Genomic DNA, 26297 nt, shown 5'->3' with positions numbered 1-26297 from the left:
AACGCCTGATAATACTGCTACTAAAGTAAATCATGTTTTTGGTAAATATATCTTTGTGCTTCAAAATGGGAATCTAGAATTTAATACTTGGGAATAAGAAATATGTCACTACATAGTAAATGACTCAGGAGAAAAATGTTACCCTACATCTCACCCACTCAGATTTTCAAAAACGTTAGTTTGATGCTTTAAAGTAGGCAAACATTTGAGACAGCAATCAAGTGAACTATGTCTATATAAAATTCTCTCATACAGGGCACTTTTGGAGGGGGGTAACTTTTGATTTTGATATAATTTCAAACTTACAGAAAACCTGCAAAACAGCACAAGGAATTCCTCTTCATCCAGAGTCATCAATTGTTTACATTTTGCCCCATTAACTTTATCATTCTGTAAATATGTAACTTCTGAATCATTTAAGAGTACATTAGAAACGGAGTCCTTTACCCTTAAATATTTTAGTGTATTCCTTCCAATAAAAATATTCTTTTATATAACCACAATATAGTTATCAAAATTTAAAAATTAACATTAATACAATACTGTTATGTAATCATTTCAAATTTTATCAACTATCCTGATTATTTTCTTCTCCATTCTAGGATACAGTCCAGGAATCACACATTGCATTTAATTTTCAAGTCTCTATACTCTCCTTTAACTTGGACAGTTTTTAGTCTTTCTCTGCATTTCTTAACCTTGACAATTTTGAAGAATACATGTCATTATTTCGCAGAATGTCCACATAGCAATTAAAAAAAATTCTTTTAATTTATCTTGTAAACATAAGAATAGTCATTCATAAATACTTTGGGTTTGTGAATTAAGGAAAAGGACAGGAACAAATGTCAGAGACATGCATCTTCTTTTGGTACAGTAGTAAGTTAGATATTAAATCTATATCATGTATTGAAATATCACAAAATTTCATTTCTTATACTTATCTCACTTATAAGCCCAAATATTTTAAAAGATAAAAATGTAAATGCATCATATGATGTTGTATTATCACCAACAGCCTAATTAAAACAAACTCAATTCTTAACTAGCATTCACTTTAAAGTGAGCATTTTCAGAGTTGTGTGTCATTTTAAGGGAACTTTATTTAAACAGATTTTGATTATATGATGAAAGTGATAAGAATTACATATAGAAACCAAAAAAAGAAAGAAAATTCACTTTAGCTAGACAAGTCATTAATGAAAATTATGAACTTAAAAAAGACATGAATTGGGAGGTAGGGAACTTGAATTCTAATTCTGGTAATGAAGGACTTTGGGCAGACTTCATATCTCTTTTAGAGTGTTTCTTTATATATAAAATGAAGGTGTCTGTCTAGATCCATAGTTTGCAAATCTGGCTGACCATCAGAATCACTTCGAAGATTTTTAAAAATACATAGCTGGCCCCTCTCCAGATCTAGATCAATCTCTGGGGGATAGTCTGTTTTTTTTAATGTTCCCTTACCAGATGATTGCTGACTTATGACCCCTGGCAGTTTCTGATACAACTCCATGGGTCAACGTGTAAACTAGGTCTAAAACAGAGGACTGGTAACATGTCTTCCAGTTCTAGTAAATGAGTCTTTAATGCCTAAAGAGCAAAATATTTCTTTTACAGTTTAAATCAGCATAATACAATAGCTGTGAATTCTTAGGCAAATCACTTAACCTCCGTAGTCTCAGTTTCCTCCTCCTACAGTGTTGATAAAGAATTCTAATCTCCAGGGTTGAACAGAGGATCAAATGAGATATCCAAATAAAGTACTCAGCACAGAGCCTAGCACAGGGCTTGCACATAGTAAGTATTCAATAAAGTTATGGGAATAAGGTAATTATTTCAATATTAGATATATCAAAAGATACTAAAAAAAAATGGATTCAATTATCGATTCAATGCCTGGCTGGCATGCAAAGGGCCGTGAGAATTTGGCCTCATTTTAATATATACTCTGCATTACTCAGCCCCATTATTATGCAGTGTGGCACATGGATTTTATGAATGTGTTAAGAAAAAAAAAAGATGACAAAAACAAAAACCCAAAGACTCAATCATTATGCAAACAACAAAATGAATGACATTAAAGAATTCCTTAAACACTGTTAACCCTCTGGATTAATTTAATAGTGCTCTCAATACGTATACTCAGTAGAGCATCCCGGATAAGTCAAATGAACCCTATTGTACTAGGGTGATGTTGCTTAACAGACTTTAGATCTGGTTCTTATTTGAAAACTTAAGAGTATGTGATGAATCTGCCTTTCAGCAATGGCTCATAGCCTTCCCCATCCCAATCTGCATTTTACCCATTAGTTTTTAGTCAGTTATCAACAAGGAGTATGACCTAAATGTCTTTAAAAGCAGGTTACTTGAGATTCTAGAGAGATGTATGAGTTTCATTCTTACTATTAACACATATAACAAAGTATGTGAAACCTCTTAGAATTAAAAGCAGCTAAAGAAATGGATGATATATCTTCAAGGGAAAGTACTTTTAATCAGAAAATTTCACATTAATAACTTGTCTTTTAGTTTACACTTATGAATACAATACGAAGTAATAGAAATCTAAGGCTAGAAGTTGTAACCACTGTTTTTAGTTTTGTGACTTCACTTTTATATTTTATAATTCAGCAGAAAATGTCTTGATCTGCTATCTTGGAATGTGTGATGCTGAAGGTAAAACTTCTGAAAAATACTTGATACTGTGCAAAACAAAGAGATGAGCTTTCTGATTGCCACTATTCTGAACAATTTTGGTCTGCCTGACAAATTCTTTAACTTCTGATATGTTCATTAGTAAAATGCCAACTAATTGAATCCATCGACATGAAAAACCACAGGCTGAAATCTGAAGTGCATACATCATGCTGAAGGATTCTGACTCAGCCTCAGCAGTAATAGTCAGTGAGGTCAGGTCAAAGAGGGTTAAACCAAGCCAGGATATAGCCAAAGGAATACATCAAACGCTGATTTTAAAAGGGCAATTAATCTTAGACAGAAATGCTTCCTGGGGAATGAGATTTCAATCTTAAGAGCACACTACATGATGTAGCAGTAAAAATGAACATATACAAGCTTACAGAGCTTTTATCCTATGATCACAAACAGAAGGAGAGTGCTGTTTATCAGAGAAATACAAACCCATTTAAAAATACTTACATTAACTTCTTCCGGATCTACGCTCACTTAGTAGTACAGGTTTTAATGAACATATGATATCACAGTTAATATATACCACGTATCTTTTTCCATGTGTACATTTTATATTTTATATATATTTATATATATATTTTACTTCTGTCCAAAATATTCCCAGAGCCTTGCCTCTTAACATTCTATATAAGCTTTCAAAGCCTGTCTATGTTAATTCTTCCACTGACTTTTGCTTTATAACCTTTATATTTCTTAATGAGGAGGTAATAAACCAAAATTTAAACTTAAGAAAATCCCCCCAAATTAGCTATAAGAACAGTGTATTAGATTAATTGATTATAAGACCATTTAAATAGACTGATTAAATGGCTCTTGATAATAAGATAAAAATATGATACAAGTTAGGAATTAAAATTTGTTCATTTCAGAGGAGCAACAAGGTCCTACTGTATACCATAGGAAACTATATCCAATATCTTGTAATAGTCTATATTGAAAAAGAATAGGAAAAGGAATATATATATACATACACACATATGTATCTGAACCACTATGCTGTACACCAGAAATACAACACTGTAAATCAACCATACTTCAATTAAAAACAAAACTTGTTCATTTCAAGAAAACCTCCCCAAAACGAAGTAAAACTTTGAAAATATAGGTTCAAATGTTTTTAATCTGCTTTCCTAAAATGATCCAGTAATTCTAGTTGGGTGTAATAGGGCCCATTTATATTTGTCAAGTTTGAATTACAGAATAGTTCAGAACTAACAGTTTTATTTAAAATATAGGCAATAATTACACTGTTTATATACGGCCAGACTGAGGTCTCACAGGACTTGTTTTAATGAAGAGATGACTTGCTTTTAATTACCTGCATGTGTTATTATTTTGTTAAGGGAATTTTGTTTTCTAGTGCTAAAGATGAAATATTAATTGTGCAAGTATCTGTTCCCACTTTTGAAAAAGTCAAGTTAATTCATTTAACTTCTTGGGAATAAAGGAAATCAGGCATCTTCTGACAGGCCCAGTAATCTCATCTTCGCTAATGAAGAACAACAAAAATAATTAGTTTATTATTTCTTTGATTTTAGAAAAGACATGTATAATGGATTAAGTCATTAACAGACTGCATCACTGAGATTAGTCCATACTACCCACGTGTTGAGACAAAGCACAGAGATGAAGGAAGAATGAAACAACTGAGGCAAAGAGTTTGACTCAGTTTAGAGTTTGGTGGCATAATGATAACTTAAGAAAATATGTTGTAATTATCAAGTTTAAAATAAGCCTAATAAATTGCTTCTGTCCAAACTTGAGTATAGTAGACCTTTGTCCATGAGGGCTATATTTGAAGAACTTTTTGTTTTACCACTGTGAATGACACTGTATCTTTTTTCTTTTTTTTTTTTTTTTTTTAACATAAAATGCCCATCCAGGGAGAGAAAACAATGAAAAGCAGAGAGTGTTAGGATGACATTACAGTCCAGTGACCCAGTCCCACATGTCAGGCTCATGGTATTACAGCAAAATTATGAATGGGTCTTCCAAGGTTACTTGTGACCAGCTGAAACTTCAAACAAATGTGTGTTCTGTTGCTTACAGTCTTCAGTGAGAAACTTTCACTAGCAGCAACACTTTCAGACCTCCTGCCTTAAGATTTTTCCTTTTAATATATTTTAACAAGTATATGATAATCCAGCTGGCTGCAGTGACTATGGAGATGCTGTAGTAGAATAAGTTTACTTATTTCCTATCAGAGCCACACTTCTGGCACTCCTAATCACATCCATAAATTAATTTCTAAAAAAAGCAGAAAGCTCAGTAGCATGGAACTCCTGCCATAATCCGAGGTAGAAGCAGTTACAACATCAGTTTACATTTAGAGCTCATTGCACATTTATATCTTCCGTGCAGATGCTGAACATCAACAAGTCCCTTTCTCTGCAGAGTGGGATTAAAAACAAATGACAACAAGAAAAAACAAAACTGCTTCTTGCTAACTCCACTTGGTAAATTTCTTATGAGTACAGTTATTTGTGAAAAAATAATAACAAACCCATAAGAAAACAGTAATGTTAGTTGTAAAACCTTGGAAAAATATGAAATCATGAAATCTCACTTAACTAAACCTTTTGTTCATTTAAACCTTCTAACCATCAGGTGGATAGCGGGTAACATCCCTATTTTTTAGAGTAAGAACCATTAATAAAAAAAAAAAGCAACTACTGAATGACCTTCTAAATCAAACAGTGTGAAGGTACAAAGGGATACTAGAATAAAAACAATTTTAAATGAGTGAAAAAAGAACTAATAAAACCGTAAAGTGATTATTATTCTTACTTCCGAACCCTCATTCTGATGAAATTTGGGGTTTGAAGGTCTTACGTTTCTGTGGTATGAACTGGCAAATTGAAATGCCACCTCTTTGAGGGGGTCAGTGTCATCATGCTGACAAAAGCACCAACTGTTGGTTCACAATTCAAATTGAAGGATCTGCTTCAGATGAGTAACATGAGATCTAGATATTTCTTGTCTCTAATTGCTTTATGTCTGAAGAAAATTATTGCAACATCAGTTAATTCACTTTATAAAACAATCTAATCATACGTTACAGAGCGAAGGAGAAAAAATGTGAATACGTTATCTTTTCTTATTTTTTGTAGAAAGTACTCTGTGCTTTCTCATAAAGTGTGTAAAAAATATAATTTTCAAGTTAGACTACCTAAATCAGATACTATGACTCCCTTAGCCTCAGTTGTTATAACTATCTTCCAATGTACTAACCAAGCAAATAACAGATCAATCTTAGTTACTTAGTTCCTCAGTGCTTTCCCCTACATCTCTGAACTCACTGAAAATCTTATGCACATTTATAGGAGAAAAGTAGAAAAAAAAGGCTAGTCCTTCACAAATAGAGTAGGGACATTTTAAATGAGCATTTCAGACCAGACATTACCCTTTAGCAACAAGCCCCTGGGTAGCTGGTGAAGGATTCTACTACAGTGGTCATCTGGTATGTGTGACCTGGTCCCTCCTTTGCAACTAACTTCTGCTCATCTTTTAAGACTTAGCTCGGTCTTTACTACCCACTCCAGAATAGATAAGACAATAATTCTTTCTAATATTCTCTGCATATCTCCAATCCTACACAAGCCATATCTGTGCTTCTTTCTGCCCACTCCAACTGGACTAAAGTTTCTTAAAAGCAGGGAATAGGTCTTACACATCCCAGTAACCCCAGTGTAGAAGACAGTATGATGTGAAGAAATTGACTGATGAATAATGAAATCTACAACATCAAATGGAACTCAAAAATTAAATGGTAAGTGAGAAGGGTCTCAAGGAGTAAATAAATTCCCAGGAAGCAGGGCAGAAATGGAAAAAGATAAGTGGCTAGAGGATTGTACTTGCTGGTAAGAGAGATGCAGAGAAACCTGACTAATTTGCCATTGAATGTAAGCCTTGCCCTACACATACACTTCATTTGTACAATATCAAATATAAATTCAGGATTACAACAACCCAACTGTTACAGAGAACTGATCAGCTGGAACTTTGAAATAAATTTATAAAGGCGAGAATGGTCGCTGTTATTTTCAGAGTCCTTTAACTTACTAGATTTTTATACATTACATTAGAAAATTGGGAAATGAAATATGATTGGGCAAAGCTTATAGGTGTTTTGTATTCTTCAAAGTAAAAAAGCTATGGTCTTTAGTTTTAGGTTTCTTTAATTTGTTTATTTTTGTACGTTGTTTTTAATGAACAAAGAAATATTTCACTTCAGGTCTGGTACAGAAAGCTTAGCTCTGAATTATCTTAACTATAACTGACACCACAGAAAAACCTTACCTGAGTTCACCTTTGGTTACTTCCTGTTACCCTGACTAACTCCTCTGCCACTTATAAAACAATAACAGAAGAAACACATAAAGCAGCTCATCATTAGTTATTCCACAAGAACAATGACCTAAAGCATGTCTTTGTGAATATTAGTACATTCTATCTTCATGTGATGAAATAAGGCAAAATTCCTTCATGCATGAATCATTTGTTGTAAGGAGTCGTAGACAATGGTGCCAAATAACTTTTATGAAGCACTTTCTCTTTTTATCACGTGATGACAGCCAGTTCTTATCCATACCCGCCCAACCTTAGTCTTTTGCTTTCAACTTAAGTTGGGTGCAGGTGTTTCAAAATGCTTCACAATTGACAGCATCACAGGTGTGCTGAACTAGACAGTAAACAGTTCTTTATTGAAAGAGTGACTTGATGTTTCGAATACTCCCCACAGATCCTGAAATGACAGTTATTTTCCAATATGAGGTGACAAAAGGAAGAGACAAATAAAAGTTTTTCCAAAGATAAGGTACTGGTGTTAGAAATGTGGCCTCCTCCTGGCATGAAAGTACCATCAAAAGTACCTCAAAAGTATAGGTGCTATTTACATCATTTCAGTGAAGTGTGGGTATGGCATGTGTCTTTCCTTAATTGATGCAAACACATGACAGTTTGGGTGGGAACAAGTATGTCACACAAAGACAGCTACCTACTGCATCTGAAATCACCAAAGAGACAGGTTTGTGGATTAAACCTGTGAGTGGCTAAAAGGTTGAAAAGGTGAAAATAAAAATATGGACTAGGAGATGAAGACTTCAGTTCTAAACCTAGTTCTGCAATTAGGCAGCTAAAAGACCTTTAGCAAATCATCTAAAAAAACTAAAAGGCTGAACTGAAATAACTGTTGGTAAGGTCGAACAATTATATGATTCTTTAAAGATTCAAATACAAAACTAACACCCAATTTCTTCTTGGTCTCCCTCCAGTAAGTTTTCCCTCATCGTTCTTTGTATTTGTTGACGACTGTGCTGCTGGCTGGGGGAACAGATCCTTACAGTAGGACAGTTTTATTAAGGTTTTGAGTCTCATTGTGATGTTCTCACTCAATAGTCAAGGATCTTATAAAGAAGTACATTTTAAATGACACAATATTTTGTAAAGTAGATTGTCAAAAAACACCTAAGAAAAGTACAATTAGGTAGCTTAGCTTAAATTTCAGTTTACTATTAATTGATAAAAACATTTTTTGATGTTCTCTAAAATATTACAGAGTATTCAAAAAGAAAAATACAGTGCAGAGAAATGAATAACTGAAGGCCAATGCTTGCAGTGGGGGCAGGTATAAGGCTTATGGGTCCCATCTCTGTCACTATAAAAATAATTAATCCCATGTTCTTGCACTGGAAGGATTAATATTGCTAAAATAGCCATACAACCCAAAGCAAACTACAGATTTAATGTGATCCCTACCAAACTACCCATGACATTTTTCACAGAACTGTAATAAATAATACTAAAATTTATATGGAATCATAAAAGACCCAGAATTGCCAGAGTAATCCTATGGACAAAGGACAAAGCAGAAGGCATAACCCTCCCAGATTTCAGACAATACTACAGAGCTACAGTGATCAAAACAGTGTGTTACTGGCACAAAAATGGACGTATGGATTAATGGAACAAAACAAAGAGCCCAAAAGTAAACCCATACACCAATGGTTAATTAATCGTTGACAAAGGAGGCAAGAATGTACAATGGAGAAAAGACAGTCTCTTCAGCAAGTAGTGCTGGGAAAGCTGGACAGCTGCATGTAAGTTAATGAAGTTAGAACAGTCCCTCACACCATACACAAAAATAAACTCAAATGGTTTAAAGACTTAAATATAAGACACGACACCATAAAACTTCTAGAAGAAAACACAGGCAAAACACTCTCTGACATGTTTCACAGCATTGTTTTCATAGGTCAGTCTCCCAAAGCAACAGGAATAAAAGCAAAAATTAACAAATGGGACCTAGTCAAACTTACAAGCTTTTTTGCACAGCAAAGGAAACCATCAACAAAATGAAAAGACAACCTACAGAATGGGAGAAAATATTTGCAAATGATGCAACTGACAAGAGCTTAATTTCCAAAATACAACAAAGAGCTCATACAACTCAATAATGAAAAAACAAACAACCCAGTCTAAAAATGGGCAGAAGACATAAACAGATATTTCTCCAAAGAAGACATATAGATGGCCAAGAGGCACACAAAAAGATGCTTAATATTGCTAATTAGAGAAATGCAAATCAAAACTACAATGAGGTATCACTTAACATAGATCAGAATGGTCATCATTAGAAAGTCTACAAATAATAAATGCTGGAGAGGGTGTGGAGAAAAGGGAACCCTCCTACACTGTTGGTGGGAATGTAAATTGGTACAGCCACTATGGAAAACAATATGGAGGTTCCTTAAAAAACAGCAACTCCACTCCTGGGCATGTATCTGAAGAAAATGCTAATTTGAAAAGGTACATGCACTCCAATGTTCATAGCAGCACTACTTACAATAGCCAAGACGTGGAATCAACCTAAATGTCCATCCACAGATGACTGGATAAAGAAGATGTGGTGTGTGTGTGTATATATATAAAATGGAATATTCCTTAGCCATAAAAATGAATGAAATGCCATTTGCAGAAACATGGATGGACCTAGAGATTATCACACTAAATAAGTCAAAGAGAAATATCATATGATATCATTGATATGTGGAATCTAAAAAATGGTACAAATGAACTTATTTACAAAATAGAAGAGACCCACAGGCATAGAAAACAGACTTATAGTTAGTTATCAAAGGGGAAAGAGGGAGGGGGAGGGATAAATTAGGAGTTGGGATTAGCAGATACAAACTACTGCATACAAAATGGATAAACAACAAGGTCCTTCTGTATAGCACAGGGAACTATATTCAACTATATTGTGATAAACTATTAAGGAAAAGAATCTGAAATACATTCACATGTAACTGAATCACTCTGCTGTACACCATAAACACAACACTGTAAATCAACTACACTTCAATAAAAAAAGATTAATCTCTTAATTACACTTCAAATGGAAAAATTAGTCTATATTCTCAAATCTTCAAGAATGTAGCAAAATAGACATTAAATAGATTTTAAAAAATACAAACAAACCCTTACAATAAAAGATAATGAATCAATAAAACCTACTGGGAATATCTCAGTCCAAATTTCTACAACTTGAGTTCAAAAATAAAGTTTACTTAACTATTCCTGTGAGGATTTACAGGAAAATGGCAACAATGGTTGTCTCTGGAGCAGGGAACTGAGACAGGGTTTTGTGTATAGGAGTTGGGACAGAGACTTTTCACTATACTCCTTTATATACTTTTGGATTTTGGAACTATATAAATGTATCATCTACTAGAAAAAAATTAATTATTTTACTGAATAAAATATATTAAAAAACCTTGATAAACAGGACTTCCTCAGAATTAAATATTTTTTACTCTTCAGAAGAAAATGAAAAGATAAGATCCAGGAGAAAATAATTACAAATCATGTCTGATAAAAGACTTGTATCCAGAATATATAAATAACTCAACACTCAGTATTAAGAAGATACATAATCTATGAAAAAAATGAGAAAAGGATTTACATAGACATTTCACCAAATAAATCCATGAATAATAATAAGCACATGAAAACACTCTACCTCATTAGTTATTAGGGATATTTAAAAAACCACCATGAGATACCACTACACAACCACTAGGCTGGCTATAATAAGACAAAAAACACACAATGGTGAGGAAGTGAAGAAACTGGAACCCCTATACATTGCTGGTAGAACTGTAAAATGGTGCAGACACTTTGGAAAAGTTTAGTAGTTTCTTTTTGGGGAGGGGTAATTAGGTTTATTTATTTATTTTTAGAGGAGATACTAGGGATTGAAACCAGGACCTTGTGCATGCTAAGCATGCACTCTACTACTTGAGCTATACCCTCCCTGCTAGTTTAGCAGTTTCATTAAAAAATAAGTACCAACTTACCATACAACCCAGCCATTTCACTCCTAGGAATCTACCCAGGAAAAATGAAAACATATGTCCTGTATGTGAATGTTCATAGCAGCATTATTCATAAAAGTAAAAAGGTGGAAACAACCCAAATGCCCAAAGCCAAAGACATGATGGTAAGTGAAAAAAAATCAGTTGCAATTTTGTGACTCTTTTTACGTGAAATAGCCAAGAGGAAAATTACAGAGTGAGAAAGCAGACAAGTAGTTGTCTACAATTGGCAGTGGAAGCAGAAATTAGCTACAAAGAATCACATGGGAACTTTTGAAGTGATGAAAATATTCTAAAACTAGATTGTGGTGATGGCTGCACAATTCTATAAATTTACTAAAAAAAATCACAGAATTGGAAAAAAATTTAACTCAAACTCCTACTGAAAACTATAACTACAAAGCAATAAAGATAGATTAAGATTCTAAAATAGTACTACAATCAACTTGCTGTTCATTACATCATGATTCAAAGATCATAAATAATGTTTCAGGTAGTGACAGAAAGAAAGAATTTAGTAATTGAAATACTGAGTAAACATTTATCCCAGCATTAGAGATATGAGATGTGTAGGCCAGCATCAAACACCTTGACTAGCAGAGTATAGTGATGACAAATAACACAGTAAGGCCATATCAAATACCTTTATAATCTCTTGAGGCAATCATATTTGTTCAATTTTCATAATTTTGAGAAGTGGTCAATGATCTTCTTTATCAATCCCTTCTGGTACCGGTTCTGATGGTACTTTAGATGTCCCCCTTCTCCATTCCTCCTATTGAGATTTTGCATCTTTTCAAAGTGCTGGATATACATAGGAATGCCAGGAAAGGCAAGCATATTTGACTAAGAAAAATAGTTACCGTCACAGGCCAAATGGCACACATTTTGAGCACCATATTCTTTATTTAGTCTTTTAGGCTGGAATATCAATATTCCTCCCAATCCTATTGTTTCTACTTAATAGACAAACCATTTCCACAGATATACTACACACTTCTTGAACTGTGTGATACAAGTATGTAAATAATACTGCCATCATCCTAAATTGGGATACGTTAATAAGAAACATAGCATCATCTATTGAAGTATTACCTTTATATTAATTTATGCCTTACCTATTCCCGTAAGGATTTAAACTGGCAATTTAAAAAATGTTTTCTATATAATAAATACAAGTCTATGCAATATATTAACAAACACAGTAATATATGACTGAAATTTCCCCTATAGCTTAGTAACCAAGAATAAGACAAGTCACTCAGTAATACAGTGATGATCAAATTATGGCATATAGATATAAAGAACCACACTGCTGCTCTTTTTAAAAAAAAATAGCTTTAAAGAATTTTTAATGACTAAAAATATGCTCATGTTATGCTCAGGTGAAAAAAGCAGGACATATAATTTTATATACACCCCCCCACCTCAAATACTTGTGTGTATCTACATGTGTGTGTGTCAATAGTGCTATGAGTTACGGGTCTGTAGCATTTTCCCCCCTGGTCTACTGCATTTTCTTAGCATTGCTTATGTTGCAATTAAAAAAACAGAATTCAGCCATTTTTATACTTTCCTTCACTTACAGGAAAACAATTCTAACCTAAGCTACAAAATGAGGACCATGAAACAGGACAAGTTCTCAACTAGACTTGTGAAGCATCAAAGGCCAAGAGAACAATGCTGAGTAAAAACAGTAGAGAGTAGCAAAAATTCAAGTAAAATACGCATCCATTATTCAATATCTTGAACTTTTAAGATATCAACCAAAGGTAAGATTTTTTTTAAAAATGATTTCTTTTTTCTTTAGAATGAATAAACACAATGCAAGATAAAAAACAATGTTTACCGGAACTGAATTCACAAGTGAAAGATTCAGGGCAGCAGAAATATAAGAAAGTAATTTTAAAAGTGCATTTTATTTTGCCAAGAGAGTGAATTCCTTATTTCGTTAGTGTCAATAATTTATAAAATAATAAATATTAAGTGCTTCTGTTTCAAAAGAGTTTTCTTTATATGATAAAGAAAATATCTTCCTGAAGTAATCAGTAAGTGTCAGAAGAACAGAGAAATGAGAGATAAATTTTAATGTTACTGATTATACTACCTTCAGGGGCAACTGCAGAAGGACAAACTTCTTTTAGAAGATCTCCTAGTGTGTGCAGTTGTCCATCTGGAGCCACAGGACGAAAAAGCTTCTGAATGAAAGGCCGTTCAGTTGTTGTCTATTTGAAAAATGAAAACAGATTTCAAACAATTAAGTCTTTGTTGCTGCAAATGACAAATCAATAGATCAGAAATTTAAAGCTGGCATTAGATGCCTTCTGATAGTGTAATGAGAAGCATACAACATCATAAATGTGGTATTATGGCCAAAAAGGCTTAATATAAACTCAAGTAAATCCAATCATGAGAAAGCAATAAGACAATTCAGAGCATGCAGCATTCTAAAGATAGCTGGCCTGGACACTTCAAAAAAAGTCAAAGGTATTAAAAAAAATTAAAATAATACGAAAAGATTAAAAGAGATTGACAAGATATAACTAAACACAAAACATAAGCTCTGAATACTGGATTGGAGAAGAAAAAATTTTTAAATCAGCTATAAAACACATTTTTACAGTAACTGGGGAATAAAGAATGAACATTATTCACTATCTAATGAATATTACTGAATTCATTATCTAGTATTATTGAATTAATGTCAAATTTCTTAGGTTGATAATGGTTATAAGGACAATATCCTTATTCTTAAGAAATTCATAATCAGGCATTTAGGAATAAAGTAACATGTTTGAAACTTACCTTGATATGGCTGGGGTGGCAAAGGAAGAAGGGAGGGGGTGTGTGTGTATGTGTGTGAGAGAGTCTGTGTGTGTCTGTGTGCACAGGGACAGAGAGACCACAAACGTGGAAAAATGTTAATTACTGGTAAATCTAGGTGAAGGGTATTATATGGTCTTAGCTGTTTTATTATTTTAACTTTTCCATTGGTTCAAACATTTTCAGAATAGTAGGTGCAGCATTTCCTCTGACAACTGTTCTTAGCACTATGTCATAATTTATTGCTAATAATGTCAATCATCTACCCATTTAAAAAACTAAGTTTCATTTGCCCAAATTCCCTCCCTAGGAGCAAATGATGGAATCATCCCCATGACAGAGTGCAAAGGCTCCAGAATCGGTCAATCTATGACTAACAGCACTGTTGTTTATGAGTGCTCAGTTTCTTTGGAAATTTGAGACAGTCTATATTTCTTAAGTTTGTTGTGGGAATAACTGAAGAACTGTGCCAAGCACGAGGTATGTAAATAAATACATGATGAAGAGAGTAACACTCCCCCCTCCACAACTCTTAACTGTTATTTCATTTTAAGATGTTAAGTTTTTATTTTAAGCTTTCTGGAGTGAAAAAATCTGTAAAAACAAAGTAATACCTTATATTTTATAAGAAAATGATTCTAAATACCTAGCCTTGAAAGACAAGTTTTTTGTCTGTTTACTGTTAAATCATAGGGGTATATCTCAACAAGTTTTACCAGATTTGGTAAAAAAATAATCTGGTTTTAAGTGCAGACATACTCTAAAATGTAAGAAAAGACAGATGTAGTGGAAGCAGGTGAGTATCTTCCCTCACTTTATACTATGTATTCAGTAAATACATAATAAATGTTAAAAATGGTATTACAACAATACAATTGAGAGTATGGAGAAAGTATGAAAAAACTAAAATTCTGAAAATTAATATGCACTGAATATAATGTGAATTCACTTCACTAAACTCTTCATTTTTTAAAAGTATGATTGATATCTTTCAATTTAGGAAGCTTATACTTTTCCATAAGATGAAACTGAGAACAGTATCATGCACAATCAAGGATTAACTATGTGAAGATAATAAAGGTTAGATGAGTCCAGAGAAGAAATAAATAAATCAGGGACTGCAGTAATAATTTAAAATAGCACCCACTTAGGGCTTTCTATCTTCCAGGCAATGAAGAGGCTTTTAAGACTTTTTAGCAAAGGAAGTGACGTGATGAAAGAGGCTTTTTCTAAAGGCTAATGGAAAGCAGCACTGTGTACAATGACTTGGTTAAGAGGTAACATCAGGATGACCAGTGAGAAGCTGAATAATGCAAACCTATGTGATGACAACTGGGACCCGGTCAGTGGAAAATGAGGGGCAGAACTGTATCCCTAATTAAAAAAAAGTTAAAATGTATCATCCATGCTCCAATCTGAAAACACAAAGGTTTTCAGCAAAGTCAAATAAATCTTTTCAAGATTCATTCACTCCCTATTTGGTGACAGAACTGTGAGGTGGCTTAGCTATAATAATATAATACACACTATAATATAAAAACTTGAAAACAATGTGCTAAACAGGAAAGACCCAGCAGTCTTAGCTACATTTTAAAAACAGAAATTCTCCTCTACTTCTATTCCTAGAAAAAATGGCTATAATTCTCTGTACTTTTTTTCAACTCTCTCCCAAATCGGAACACAGTCTTTTTTTTATTTTAATTTAAGTAGAGTCAGTTACAATGTGTCAATTTCTGGTATACAGCATAATATTTCAGTCATATGTATACATACATACATTCATACTCTTTTTCATTATAAGTTGCTACAACATATTGAATATAGTTCCCTGTGCTATACAGAAGAAAATTTTTTTATCTATTTTATATATAGTTGTTAGTATTTGCAAATCTCAAGCTCCCAATTTATCCCTTCCCATCCCCCTTCCCCCTCTGTTAACTGTAAGTTTGTTTACTATGTCTGCACCAGAGCAGTTATAATAAAGTTATTACTTTAACAACTTTTATAATGACGTTATTTGCTTGTGGGGAGGTAAAAAGCCCCAGTAATATTAACATATTCTTAAATAAATTCTGCAGGATGGTAACCAAGAAAACTCTCACCAAAGTAAACTGCTGTTTCTCATATAACAAAAACCTTTATTAAAAGACAAAGACCCAAAATACTCCAATCAAAACTTTAATAAACATTGTGTTTAACACTTACTTGAGTGCCTTTAAAAACTTACATTCTTAAAAATTTAGTACGCTAGAAAAGAGCATTAAGTGTCTGAGTAAGTAACACCAAAGGTTATGAAAACTGCTCAACTCTGGGAATTACCCTTAAAAAAAAAAGCCCTCCACAGACTGATCAGGCATTCAAGTACTATACAGAGGTTCTAGAGGGCAATGGGAATAGAGGGCACATTCATGCAAATTTCTTAACAGATCTCATCAAACCTAAGGTGGAGTTTAGCAGAGAAGACTAAATAATAAGACTAAGTATTTAAAAGCTATCTTCCTTCTGAATATGCAAGAATTTTAAAAATACAAAAACTCCACGAACATGAATGAATTTTTTAAACTTTGATTAAGCATGCATGAAACCAGACAATGCTAACAATATCCATGGTAATCTGAATCTTAGCCTGATAGACAAGAAAGCCACTGTAGCAGGACTATACCACACTTACTTAACCTAGACATAATTTGTAAATATGCAAACTATTTCAGTGACTTCCAAGAAACACTGTTATTTTCTCAGGAGAAATAACGTGACTTAGTAAAGTCATCTTTGAAACTACTCTTGTTATTTTTTAAATCACTTATGTTAGTCATTTCTTAAACACACCAAACTGAATACAAAATTGGGGTGCTACTGGCTGACTGTTGCCCACCCTTTCTGTACTCATGCATCCTCACCACTGAAACAGTAACTTTTTCCTATATGGAAAAGTTTCGCTGTTGATGTAAATGGAGTATACCTGGAGGTATACTAAACAGAAGCAAAGGAAATTTTTAAGTTAAATTTGTAAAATTTTAGTGAATCAAGTTTGGATATATATGCATGGATATAAATGGAGGTAGTATCTACAATGCAAAGTTTCTGAGATGATAAAATACCTGTACAGCACAGTCATGGTGCACACAACCACCTAAACACATCCTAAAACACACACCACCACCACCACCACCGTCATCAACAAGGTTTGAGAGTAATATAATGAATATTTTAACTTAATACTATCCCAATTTAGCAGACTTCAGTTTTATTTCCTTTTAGCTTCAAATCTATTTTCTCTCAGCTCACTTGTCTAGATGTTAAAAGGTCCAGAATCATGAAATTCAGCTTACGTTGTAATGTTTAAAAAAAAAAAGCAAAGTCACTTAAGGACTAAACTCAAAACTAGTCTAGAACTTGACACCAAAAACAAGATCCATAAAAGGAAATACTGATAAACTGGACCCTCATCAAAATTAAAAAGCAAAATTTGCTCTGCAATACGTTCTGTGAAGATCTTTTGACAAAGGGCCCAGTTTGTTAGAATAGCTTGGATAAAACCATCCTAGTTAGTAGTATCCAGATTCAGGCTCTCATCTGACTTGCTGTAAAATTAATCGATAACTTTTGCTTCAGTAAGCTTTAGACTGGCATTCTATTCTCTTGGTTAAGCTGAAGAAACAAGTATTATATTGATAGAAGTATTAATATATGCTGTATTTCTCCAGGTGTAGCATCAGCTAATTTATGCATATGCTTTGCTTTTAAGTCCCCTGAAAAAGTCACGAAGATTGGCTTACTATATTAATAAGTAAAATTTATTTGACTTATAAGAGTTACTTAACTATATCAAAGGATTTAACTTGTTAGGTTTGTAGTTGTTTTTTTTTTTTAATCAGTTATACTGAACAACAACTGCAATTAGCAATGCCTACTGATTAACAGAGAATGTAACTAGATTTACTTCATTAACTATATGGGTAGTACGATGTGTTTTAGAAAAATTAAATCTGGAAAAGAATGAATTATAAAAAGATCAAGAAGTGAAAAAGACTGTTCTTATTTTTATATAAAGTTATATTTATAGCTAGTATGAATTAAACTGAAAGGCATTAGAAAAACTAGATTTTATAATATACAAGTCCAAAAATCCACAAATAACTCTTAAGTATGCTATCCCTGCACAAAAGCTACTTCCAATATTAAAAATCTCAGCAACAATTACTAGGGCCATCAAAATCAGTGTATTTTCACTTGACACAATTTTAAAATAACTAAATCTACTATAGTTCAAAAGCTTTACACAGTAAGTAGTGAAAGCTTCATGATTAACAAATGGTAACAATGATGAATACCAGTAAAACTTTCCTTATAGATTCTTAGTAAAAAACCACAGTACAATACTTTACTTTTGATGTATAGCACAGGGAACTATGCTCAATATCTTGCTATAACCTTTAATGGAAAAAAGATGAAAACAAATACATATATATATATGCATGCAAGACTGGTACATTATGCTGTACACCAGAAACTGATACACTGTAACTGACAGTACTTCAATAAAAAAAAACTACTTTTGAGAATCATGTGGTCACTGATATTCCATTAATGATGGTATGAAGAATATTGTATTATTTCCTGACTATGTTAAAAAAAAAGATTTGCAACTGCTTATAACAAAAGCATATGTATAATAACAAAAACTATTAACACATGTTTCTTAGAATGATTCCATGTCTTATAGGTGGAATCTAAAAAAACAAACTGGCAAACCAAGCTCATTGATACAAAGAACAGATTGGTGGTTGCTAGAAGTGAGGGATGGGAGGGGGGTAGGAGAAATAAGTGAACTATTTTTGTTTTTAGTTTACAAAAATTGAAGTGGGGGGGAAGACTAATACGATACAGTCTATTGGAAGAGATTGGAGAATTAGGGAGTCCCTTTGGTTTGCCTAAGAAATAATGAGGATATGAACTTGTATGTGGCAAAGAAAATGCAGGGAGTGGCTATGAGCAATAATTGTATGATAAGAAAATAGATGTTTCACTAATTCATTCATTTATTCTTTAATTCATCTCTTTTACTATATTAGGTACTTGTTAGAGATACTCAGCAAAAAATGAGCAGTCTCTGCCTTCACAAAGCTCTCTGACCAGCCCTGAGTAGCTCCTTTAATCTAGCAACTCAAAAATTAGTCCCACCCCTTAAGAGTGCTCACAGCTTCCATTCAGAATCATTCACCCCACATCCTTTCAGATTCTGCTTCCTAGCCTGTTCTCAAATCTCTCACTTTCTGATCACATCTTCCTTCCTGCCTATGATTCCACTTCATCTTATTGGCAGCTCTCATCTCTGGCTTCACTTCTTAAGATTCACTTTCCACTTCTTATTTTGGGAGCTGATTTCACGTGCTTTGGGTAAATTCCTGCCTGTGGTCTTGGCAACTAGGCATAGTCCTCATGACTGCCTTTCTTATCCCCAAACAGCCCAGGTCCAGAGAGTCAAGAGTCCAGCCAAAACAAAACAAAACAAAACAAACAAACAAAAAAGAATTATAGTAGTACTCAGGTATGGGATCTCTGCCTAACAACCAGAAGGCAGGGGAAAATATATCAGAAATCTTCATTCATTAAACATTTATTGAGCAATTACAAAGGTATCACTTGTGCTGGTGGATACAAAAATGAACAATGCACACATAAGCAAATAATTGTAACACACTGTTAAGTGATAACAGAAATATGTACAAAGTGCTATGAGAAAATCTAAAGGCCCGAGCACAAACTTTAACTCTGGACTTTTTGGCAGCTAGAGCAAAAACAAAAATAAAAATAAAAAACCACAACTGATTATATAATTTCATTTTATAAGTGTGGAAGATATACCAGTAAATACAAAGTAAAATACACTAAGTGTGGTAGAATGTAATATATTAAAATAAAATAATAGGGAATTTCCAAAGAAGGTGAAAACAGGAGAGAACACAGATCTTCCAGATCTTCTGAAATATGTAATTTTTTTTTTTAAAAGAGAAAAAGATAAGGCCATTTCAGGCAGACTACAGCATCAATCCTTCCTTTTCATATGCCCCCTCCCCAATAAAGTATTCAGAGGACAGATGGAATATAATGGTACCTGTGAGGAATTTGTGGATAAGAGAGAAAAGTGGGCTACAAACTTAGCAGATAAAGCTTGGAATGTCAAATGTAGTGGAATTAGCAAAGGCTTGGTTGGAATCCCAACTTACAACACAATTGATTGTGTACCTATGGCAAATTAAATCAATCTTTGGGAGTCTGTTTCTAAATTTGAAAAATGGAAATAATATGTATTTTTGAATGCCTACTGTAACAATTAAATAAGATGAGATACATAAAACACCTAATGCAACAGGTGCTTAACAATGATTAGTTCTTTTCATTCCCCCTTTTAAAATCACAGTTAAATGTGGAGCCAAAGAAAGGTAAGACTATTTAGTCTTTACAGAACCAAGAACAGAGAGAATAAAAAATAATTGGTATTCAACCATCACTTCCCTTTGAAGTCTTGTTAATTAGAATTAAGTATGCGGCACAAAGAAAAAGAAAATAGGGGTTTACACAGGATATGCTGCCAGACTTTACCAACAATGACACATGATATGTGCTTCAAACTGTCACATGCATATTTGGCCTAAGATATATTCATGCATGTCAAATTTTGTATCACATGCTTTTCAAAAGAAGCCTCATGTTAAAATTAGCTTAAGAATATACACAATTACAATACCTCATTAAGTAAAAAAAAAAAAAAAAAAAAAAAAAAAAAAAAAACCAGGCCATTTTCAAATGAATGCTTTCAGACCTTTACAGTAAACAGTCCTTTTGGTGGTGGGAAGTCGGGGGACAGGGAGGACAGCGGGTGGGGAGTCTGGGCCACCTAAACAGACTACTTTTATCCTTTATGTAGTGAAATAGGAGACTTGAAAATAAGCACTTTCTGTAGTCTTGCTACCAGAGTCTGAAGTCCACTTTTAATATTCCCGACAACTCTAAAAAATAATAATTAACATCTGAAAGGCTGTCATTATTATAGTCAGGGACACTTAATCCTCAAAGCAGTAGTGTCTTAATTGAGACTATGATTAAATGAAAGCACCCATCAGAATTATATCCACACATCTGGTTTGAAGTTTATGTTTTGTCTTATTTAAACTGTTATATTTATTACAATTCTGTCTAGACAATGTGAGATATATTTTGCTGCATAAATAGTTAAGGTAAATTTTTTTCAAATACAGGCAATGGGTTTATCTTCCTTATATTCTTTCACTGAATAAAATATGTTACAGGGAGGTACTATTTCCCTCTTACTCAAGATTGAGATCAGTGATGCTGTTTATCAGCCAATTTAAAAACAAGTTATATTGCTTTAAATTTTTTTTATCTGAAATTATTAGCAGAGCGGCCAAATGAGAAATTTCCTATACAAGTGTTAGGATTGATGTGCTTAATGGTAATTATCTTACTTCTTCTAAGATTTTTCCCAAAAGATTTCAAAATCATACCAAGGGAATCATAGTTTAAATTTCATTATCTATAAGAGCCTTAAAACACCTTTGCTAACTTTATCCAAAGCCACACTAAAAAGGCAGGCTACCACAAAAGTAATGTAATTAATAAACTGTTTTTGACTGAAGAATCAAAGGACACTTTTATATACGGACTATTTCTATCTTAATGGTATACTTAGATAACTAAGCAGTATTCTTCAATATAGAAATCAGAGTAGCAGGAAGAAACATCTGAGTAAAAGTGGTTATACTGATCTCAGAACTGAAATTCCTTCTCTTAATGTCCAGCCAAGCATCTTATTCAGTAGGAAAGTGTTTCAAAACTTGGGCTACAAGATCCTCAGCCTTTGAGCAAGGTCTGTGGGCTTTACAGTGAATACTAAATAAAAGTTCAAGATGGTAATGTTGATACTTTGTTGACAGAAATAATTTTTAATAATTTATCCCACTTAACAATCAGCAAAAGCAGATTTGATAAACCTTGTTTTTAGAAGTAGCAAATAAAAACAAGTGACAAATATTTTATAGCTCTCACTGTTGAAGTAATCTGCTGATTAAGAAATTGAAAAAAATAACACTTCACTAAAGAATACACAAAAAGAAGCAATGTAGTAGAACTATAAAACTCTTAAAAGAAAACACAGAAGGAAATCTTATGGCTCTGAATTTAGCAAGACAATCTGAAAGCACATGCAACCAAAGAAAAAATAAGCTGGACATAATCAAAACTAAAATTCTTTGTACTTCAAAGGACGCCATCAAGATAATGAAAAGAAAACCTACAGTATGAGGTTTCTGCAAATCATATATCTGATACAGGATCAGTATTCAGAAGAAATAAAGAGCTCTTACAACTCAATAGTAAAGACAACCCAATTAAAAAAGAGCAAAGGATTTGAGGATATTTCTCCTAATATGATATACAAATGGCCAGTAAGCATATGAAAAGATGTTTAACTTCATTAGTAATTAGGGAAGTGCAAATCAAAACCAAAATGATATACCCCTTCATACCCACTAAGACGGCTATAATTAAAGCAAAAGAAAATAACAAGTGTTAGCAAGGATGTAGACGAATTGGAACCCTCATACACTCTGGTGAAATACAAAATGGTGCAGATGCTTTGGAAAACAGTCCGGCAGTTCCTCAAAAGATTAAACACAGAATTACCATATAACCCAGCAATTCCACTTCTAGGTATCTACCCAAGAGAACTGAAAGTATATATCCACACAAAAACTTGTATATTAATGTTCATAGCAGCATTTATTCATAATGGCCAAAAGATAGGAACAATCTAAACATCCATCAATCGGTGAATAGATAAATAAAATGTGTTATCTCCAAACAGTGGAATACTATTTGGCCATAAAAAGTAAATACACTGAAACATGCTACAACATTGATGAACCATGGAAATATAATGAAAGTGAAAGAAGCCAGATACAAAAGGCCATATATTTTATGATTCCATTTATACAAAATGTTCAGAATAGGCAAATCCACAGAGAAAGAAAGTAGATTAGTGGTTGCCATGAAATGGAGGAAAGGGGGAATTTGTCATGGGCTGGAAGGAAGGAAGAAAGAGTGATTGCTAATGGGGTGTGTGGTGTTTCTGGGGTGATAAAATGTTCTGGAATTACATAGCAGTGATGGTTGCACCGATTTTGTGACTGTACTTTCAAAAAAATCAATGATTAGTATACTTTAAAAGGGTGAACTTTATGGTATCAAAGTTATACATCATAAGCTGTTATTAAAGAGAAGACATAAGGTAGAAAGTCCTCATATGGGAGGATGGTAGGGGCAGTCCCTCTGCAGGGATAACCCAGATTCATCATAGTTTGATTTGTAACTATTCATCATACCATATTTGTTTCATGAGTTAAAAAAAATTATATTCCCCCTCAATTTTAAAGGCAGTCAAGAGCCCCCAATAAGGATCAGAAAAATACCCCTGCCCTCTTCAATTCAGAAAAATTACAGATTTTTCTGTAAAAAGTTGTACAACAGTGTTGCAATTTTAAAGTTATCTGTGGGAATTTAAATAACTTTGCCTTAATTGTTCAACAAAACTCATTAAAAATTCATGTTCTGATACTTAAAATAAAGCTAAAAAGTTTTGAAATTACAAAACCTAGTACAAGGGGGAAGGAAGTTTACTAAAATAGGTTCAGAATTTATTAATAAGGGGTTACATAAAATAGAATGAATCTATCTTACCAAATACAGTGTCTGGATCATAAAAAATGTCCTTATTGATAAACAGCTGCCCAGCTTGTGGACTCATTATGTCTGCTATTTCTGAGCTTTCCCAGAACCCTGTCCACCAGTCAGGGTATCAAAGGACTCCTCATCTACTTCCTTCCTTCCCACTAGCTTGGAACCGCTGATTCCCACCCACACTGCAGTGACCTGAATGGAGAGGAGGGACTCTTCCGTCTTGCATATTCTTAAGTTGGAATCTGGATTGATAAAGGAATGATGCTCTAAATGCAGGTTTACAGTACTAATATCACAGTTAAATTTCACTATTAAATATGTGGCCTATCCTATGAATTTTTTTTTAACTTAAAATACGAGTCCCCATCTCCTTTACAAATTCAAATTTCTGGAATACAATATATGAAGAGAGGACTGTTTATAGAATCCAAAGTAGGTATCCCAACAGAACTTTATTTCAAGATAACAATCCAATTTCACCAATTCAGCAAGTCAAAACTACAAGTTTCTTTCCACAATGGAAGATTTAAAACAGCATAAACATTCTGTTATTTAGTACACTGAATTGGGGATTTTAAAAACTTCATTCTAAGAGGACTGTAGACATCAAAGACTAATTCTTGAATAATTTAAGTGACAGTTTATCCATCTGAGAAATGGAAGACCGCTGAGGCAAAAGAGAATACATTGTGGCTAAAAGCTATTATCACTGCACTTTTTTAAAAAGCCCTCTTAGGAACCAGGTCTTAAAAGATCATAAATTTGCCTTCATAAATAGTGATCAGCTGAACTACAAAATAAGTGAAAAGAGTGTGGTATTCCAATTTAAAATATAGTTCTTAATCTAAGGAATTTTATTTATTGTTCCAAAAGCAGATCATTATTCCCCAGAATTAATTACAATTAAAGGAAATCATCTTTACACAGAACATGAATTTCAGTAATATTTAATGTGAGCATTGTTAAAACATTCCAAAATAATAAAACTATTCAATTACATGTGATATGACTTTGGAAGGCATGGAAGTAAAAAGTTTTAAAAACTTTAAAACGATAATGTGTCAGACGGAAAAGCAAATTTGTTAGTTCTACTCCATTAAGGATTCATTAAGCAATGCAAAATCCAGAGTTCATGTTACACTTTGATGTGTAGATCCTTTTGAAAGCTACTCTCCCCTGTTTTATATGAAGCATCTGTAGCTAAAATGAACACCTAGTGAAGAGTACGGATGCTGCATTACATAAGAAGATGTCAGAACTGTCCCAAGCTGATTCTAAGTTACTTTAAACATGTATGTGGAGTCAGAAATTAGCTATGGCTTACTTCTTAGAAGTAACAGATAATTACCTTCATCATGATGAAAAGGATTTTAAATGTAAGCTAATAGAGGTATTTTTCCTTTAGCAAAGCTCTGCTTTTAAAAGTAAACTTCAAAACTTTAATTAAAATAGGAAATGCTTTATTACATAGTAAAAACACTTTTCAGATTAGTGAGGCAGAGAAAAGGAAGGATTCTGCAAAAGAAAAAGAGGGGCAGAAAGATGAAAAACACAAGAGGAAAAGAAGAGAAAGAAGAAAGACTAAAAGGACAGAAGTGCCTAGTGAAATGTATTATTTCTTTCAAAAACTAGCAGGAGAAATTCTTTCCTTTCATATACATAAAATAACAAATGTTCCTCCTATCTATGCTTTGAAAAATCTAGACAAAATATTAAGAATACATACTACATTGGATCTCTGCCTTTATTCTTGAAGAATGCTATTTCTTAACATATTAATTTTCTACATTTCAAATGTAATTTCCATTTACAATGATGTTTTGAAGACAAACTTAATATGGTGTAAAACATGGTTAATAAAGTTCAATAATAAGTAACATATCTTAGTTTGACTTCTCAAAGTTTTGTGCACATTAACTCAGCCACATATCTAATACACAAATCACTCATCAGCAAACTCAGTAATTACTTGAAATCCTCAGCACCCTAATTCATGCAATTTCACAACTAGTACAATTTTAATTAATGTCGTGTACATTAAACTGTCACAACATATGCAGATAGGTGACTTTCATGAAAAGAATACACCTAAGGTAGACATATGGTCTACTCAAATATGGTTTCCAAATGTAGATCCAATTCTGTTGAACTTAACTGTGATCAGACTCATCTTCCATTGACAGAGACCTCTCCCTACCCTCTACTCACTTTAAGAAACACACTCAAACAGTGGCTCTCTGAACCAGCACTGACATTCCTTTAAATTTACAGGGTTTTTTGAAGCAGATCTTTGAGAGATAGGCCCTATATGAGACAAGATATAATCTGTAAAATGCTTCCAAAGCAGCAAAAGATAATGCAATTGACTGCTTATATTAGATTATTTATTTCTGAACTGAAAATATTTTAATGTATCACAATCAATCTGCAAAAGAAGCAACTTGCCTAGCTAAACATTTAAGAGATTTCAAATAGGTATATATCTGTATCTATATATAATATCAATATAATTGATGCACACATCAACATAGCTATACATATATATCTGTACTTATATCATCTCCTTAGCACTTGTCTTATAATTATAAACAACCCACATGGATCATGAAGCAAAAATATTATATA

General features: G+C 33.1%; 1 protein-coding gene across 8 annotated transcripts in view; it reads right to left on the bottom strand.

The window, feature by feature from the left end:
* ATG5 (autophagy related 5) overlaps positions 1 to 26297 on the bottom strand; it is a 102498-nt gene that overhangs the window by 4183 nt on the left and 72018 nt on the right. For 4 of the 8 annotated variants that reach the window (XM_010989629.3, XM_064486818.1, XM_010989631.3 and 1 more), the window contains one exon: positions 13198 to 13315. In XM_010989629.3, coding sequence (XP_010987931.1) covers positions 13198 to 13315 — 118 coding nt within the window. Of the gene's footprint in view, positions 1 to 306; positions 7460 to 11733; positions 11895 to 13197; positions 13316 to 26297 lie in introns of all 8 variants that reach the window. The other 4 variants (XR_010381282.1, XR_010381279.1, XR_010381280.1 and 1 more) reach the window with 4 other exon arrangements.

This window comes from Camelus dromedarius, chromosome 6 (assembly GCF_036321535.1).
Source record: "Camelus dromedarius isolate mCamDro1 chromosome 6, mCamDro1.pat, whole genome shotgun sequence".
Classification (NCBI taxonomy): Eukaryota; Metazoa; Chordata; class Mammalia; order Artiodactyla; family Camelidae; genus Camelus; species Camelus dromedarius.
Note: the sequence above shows the minus strand (reverse complement) of the source record. Positions and strands in the feature narration are given on the sequence as shown.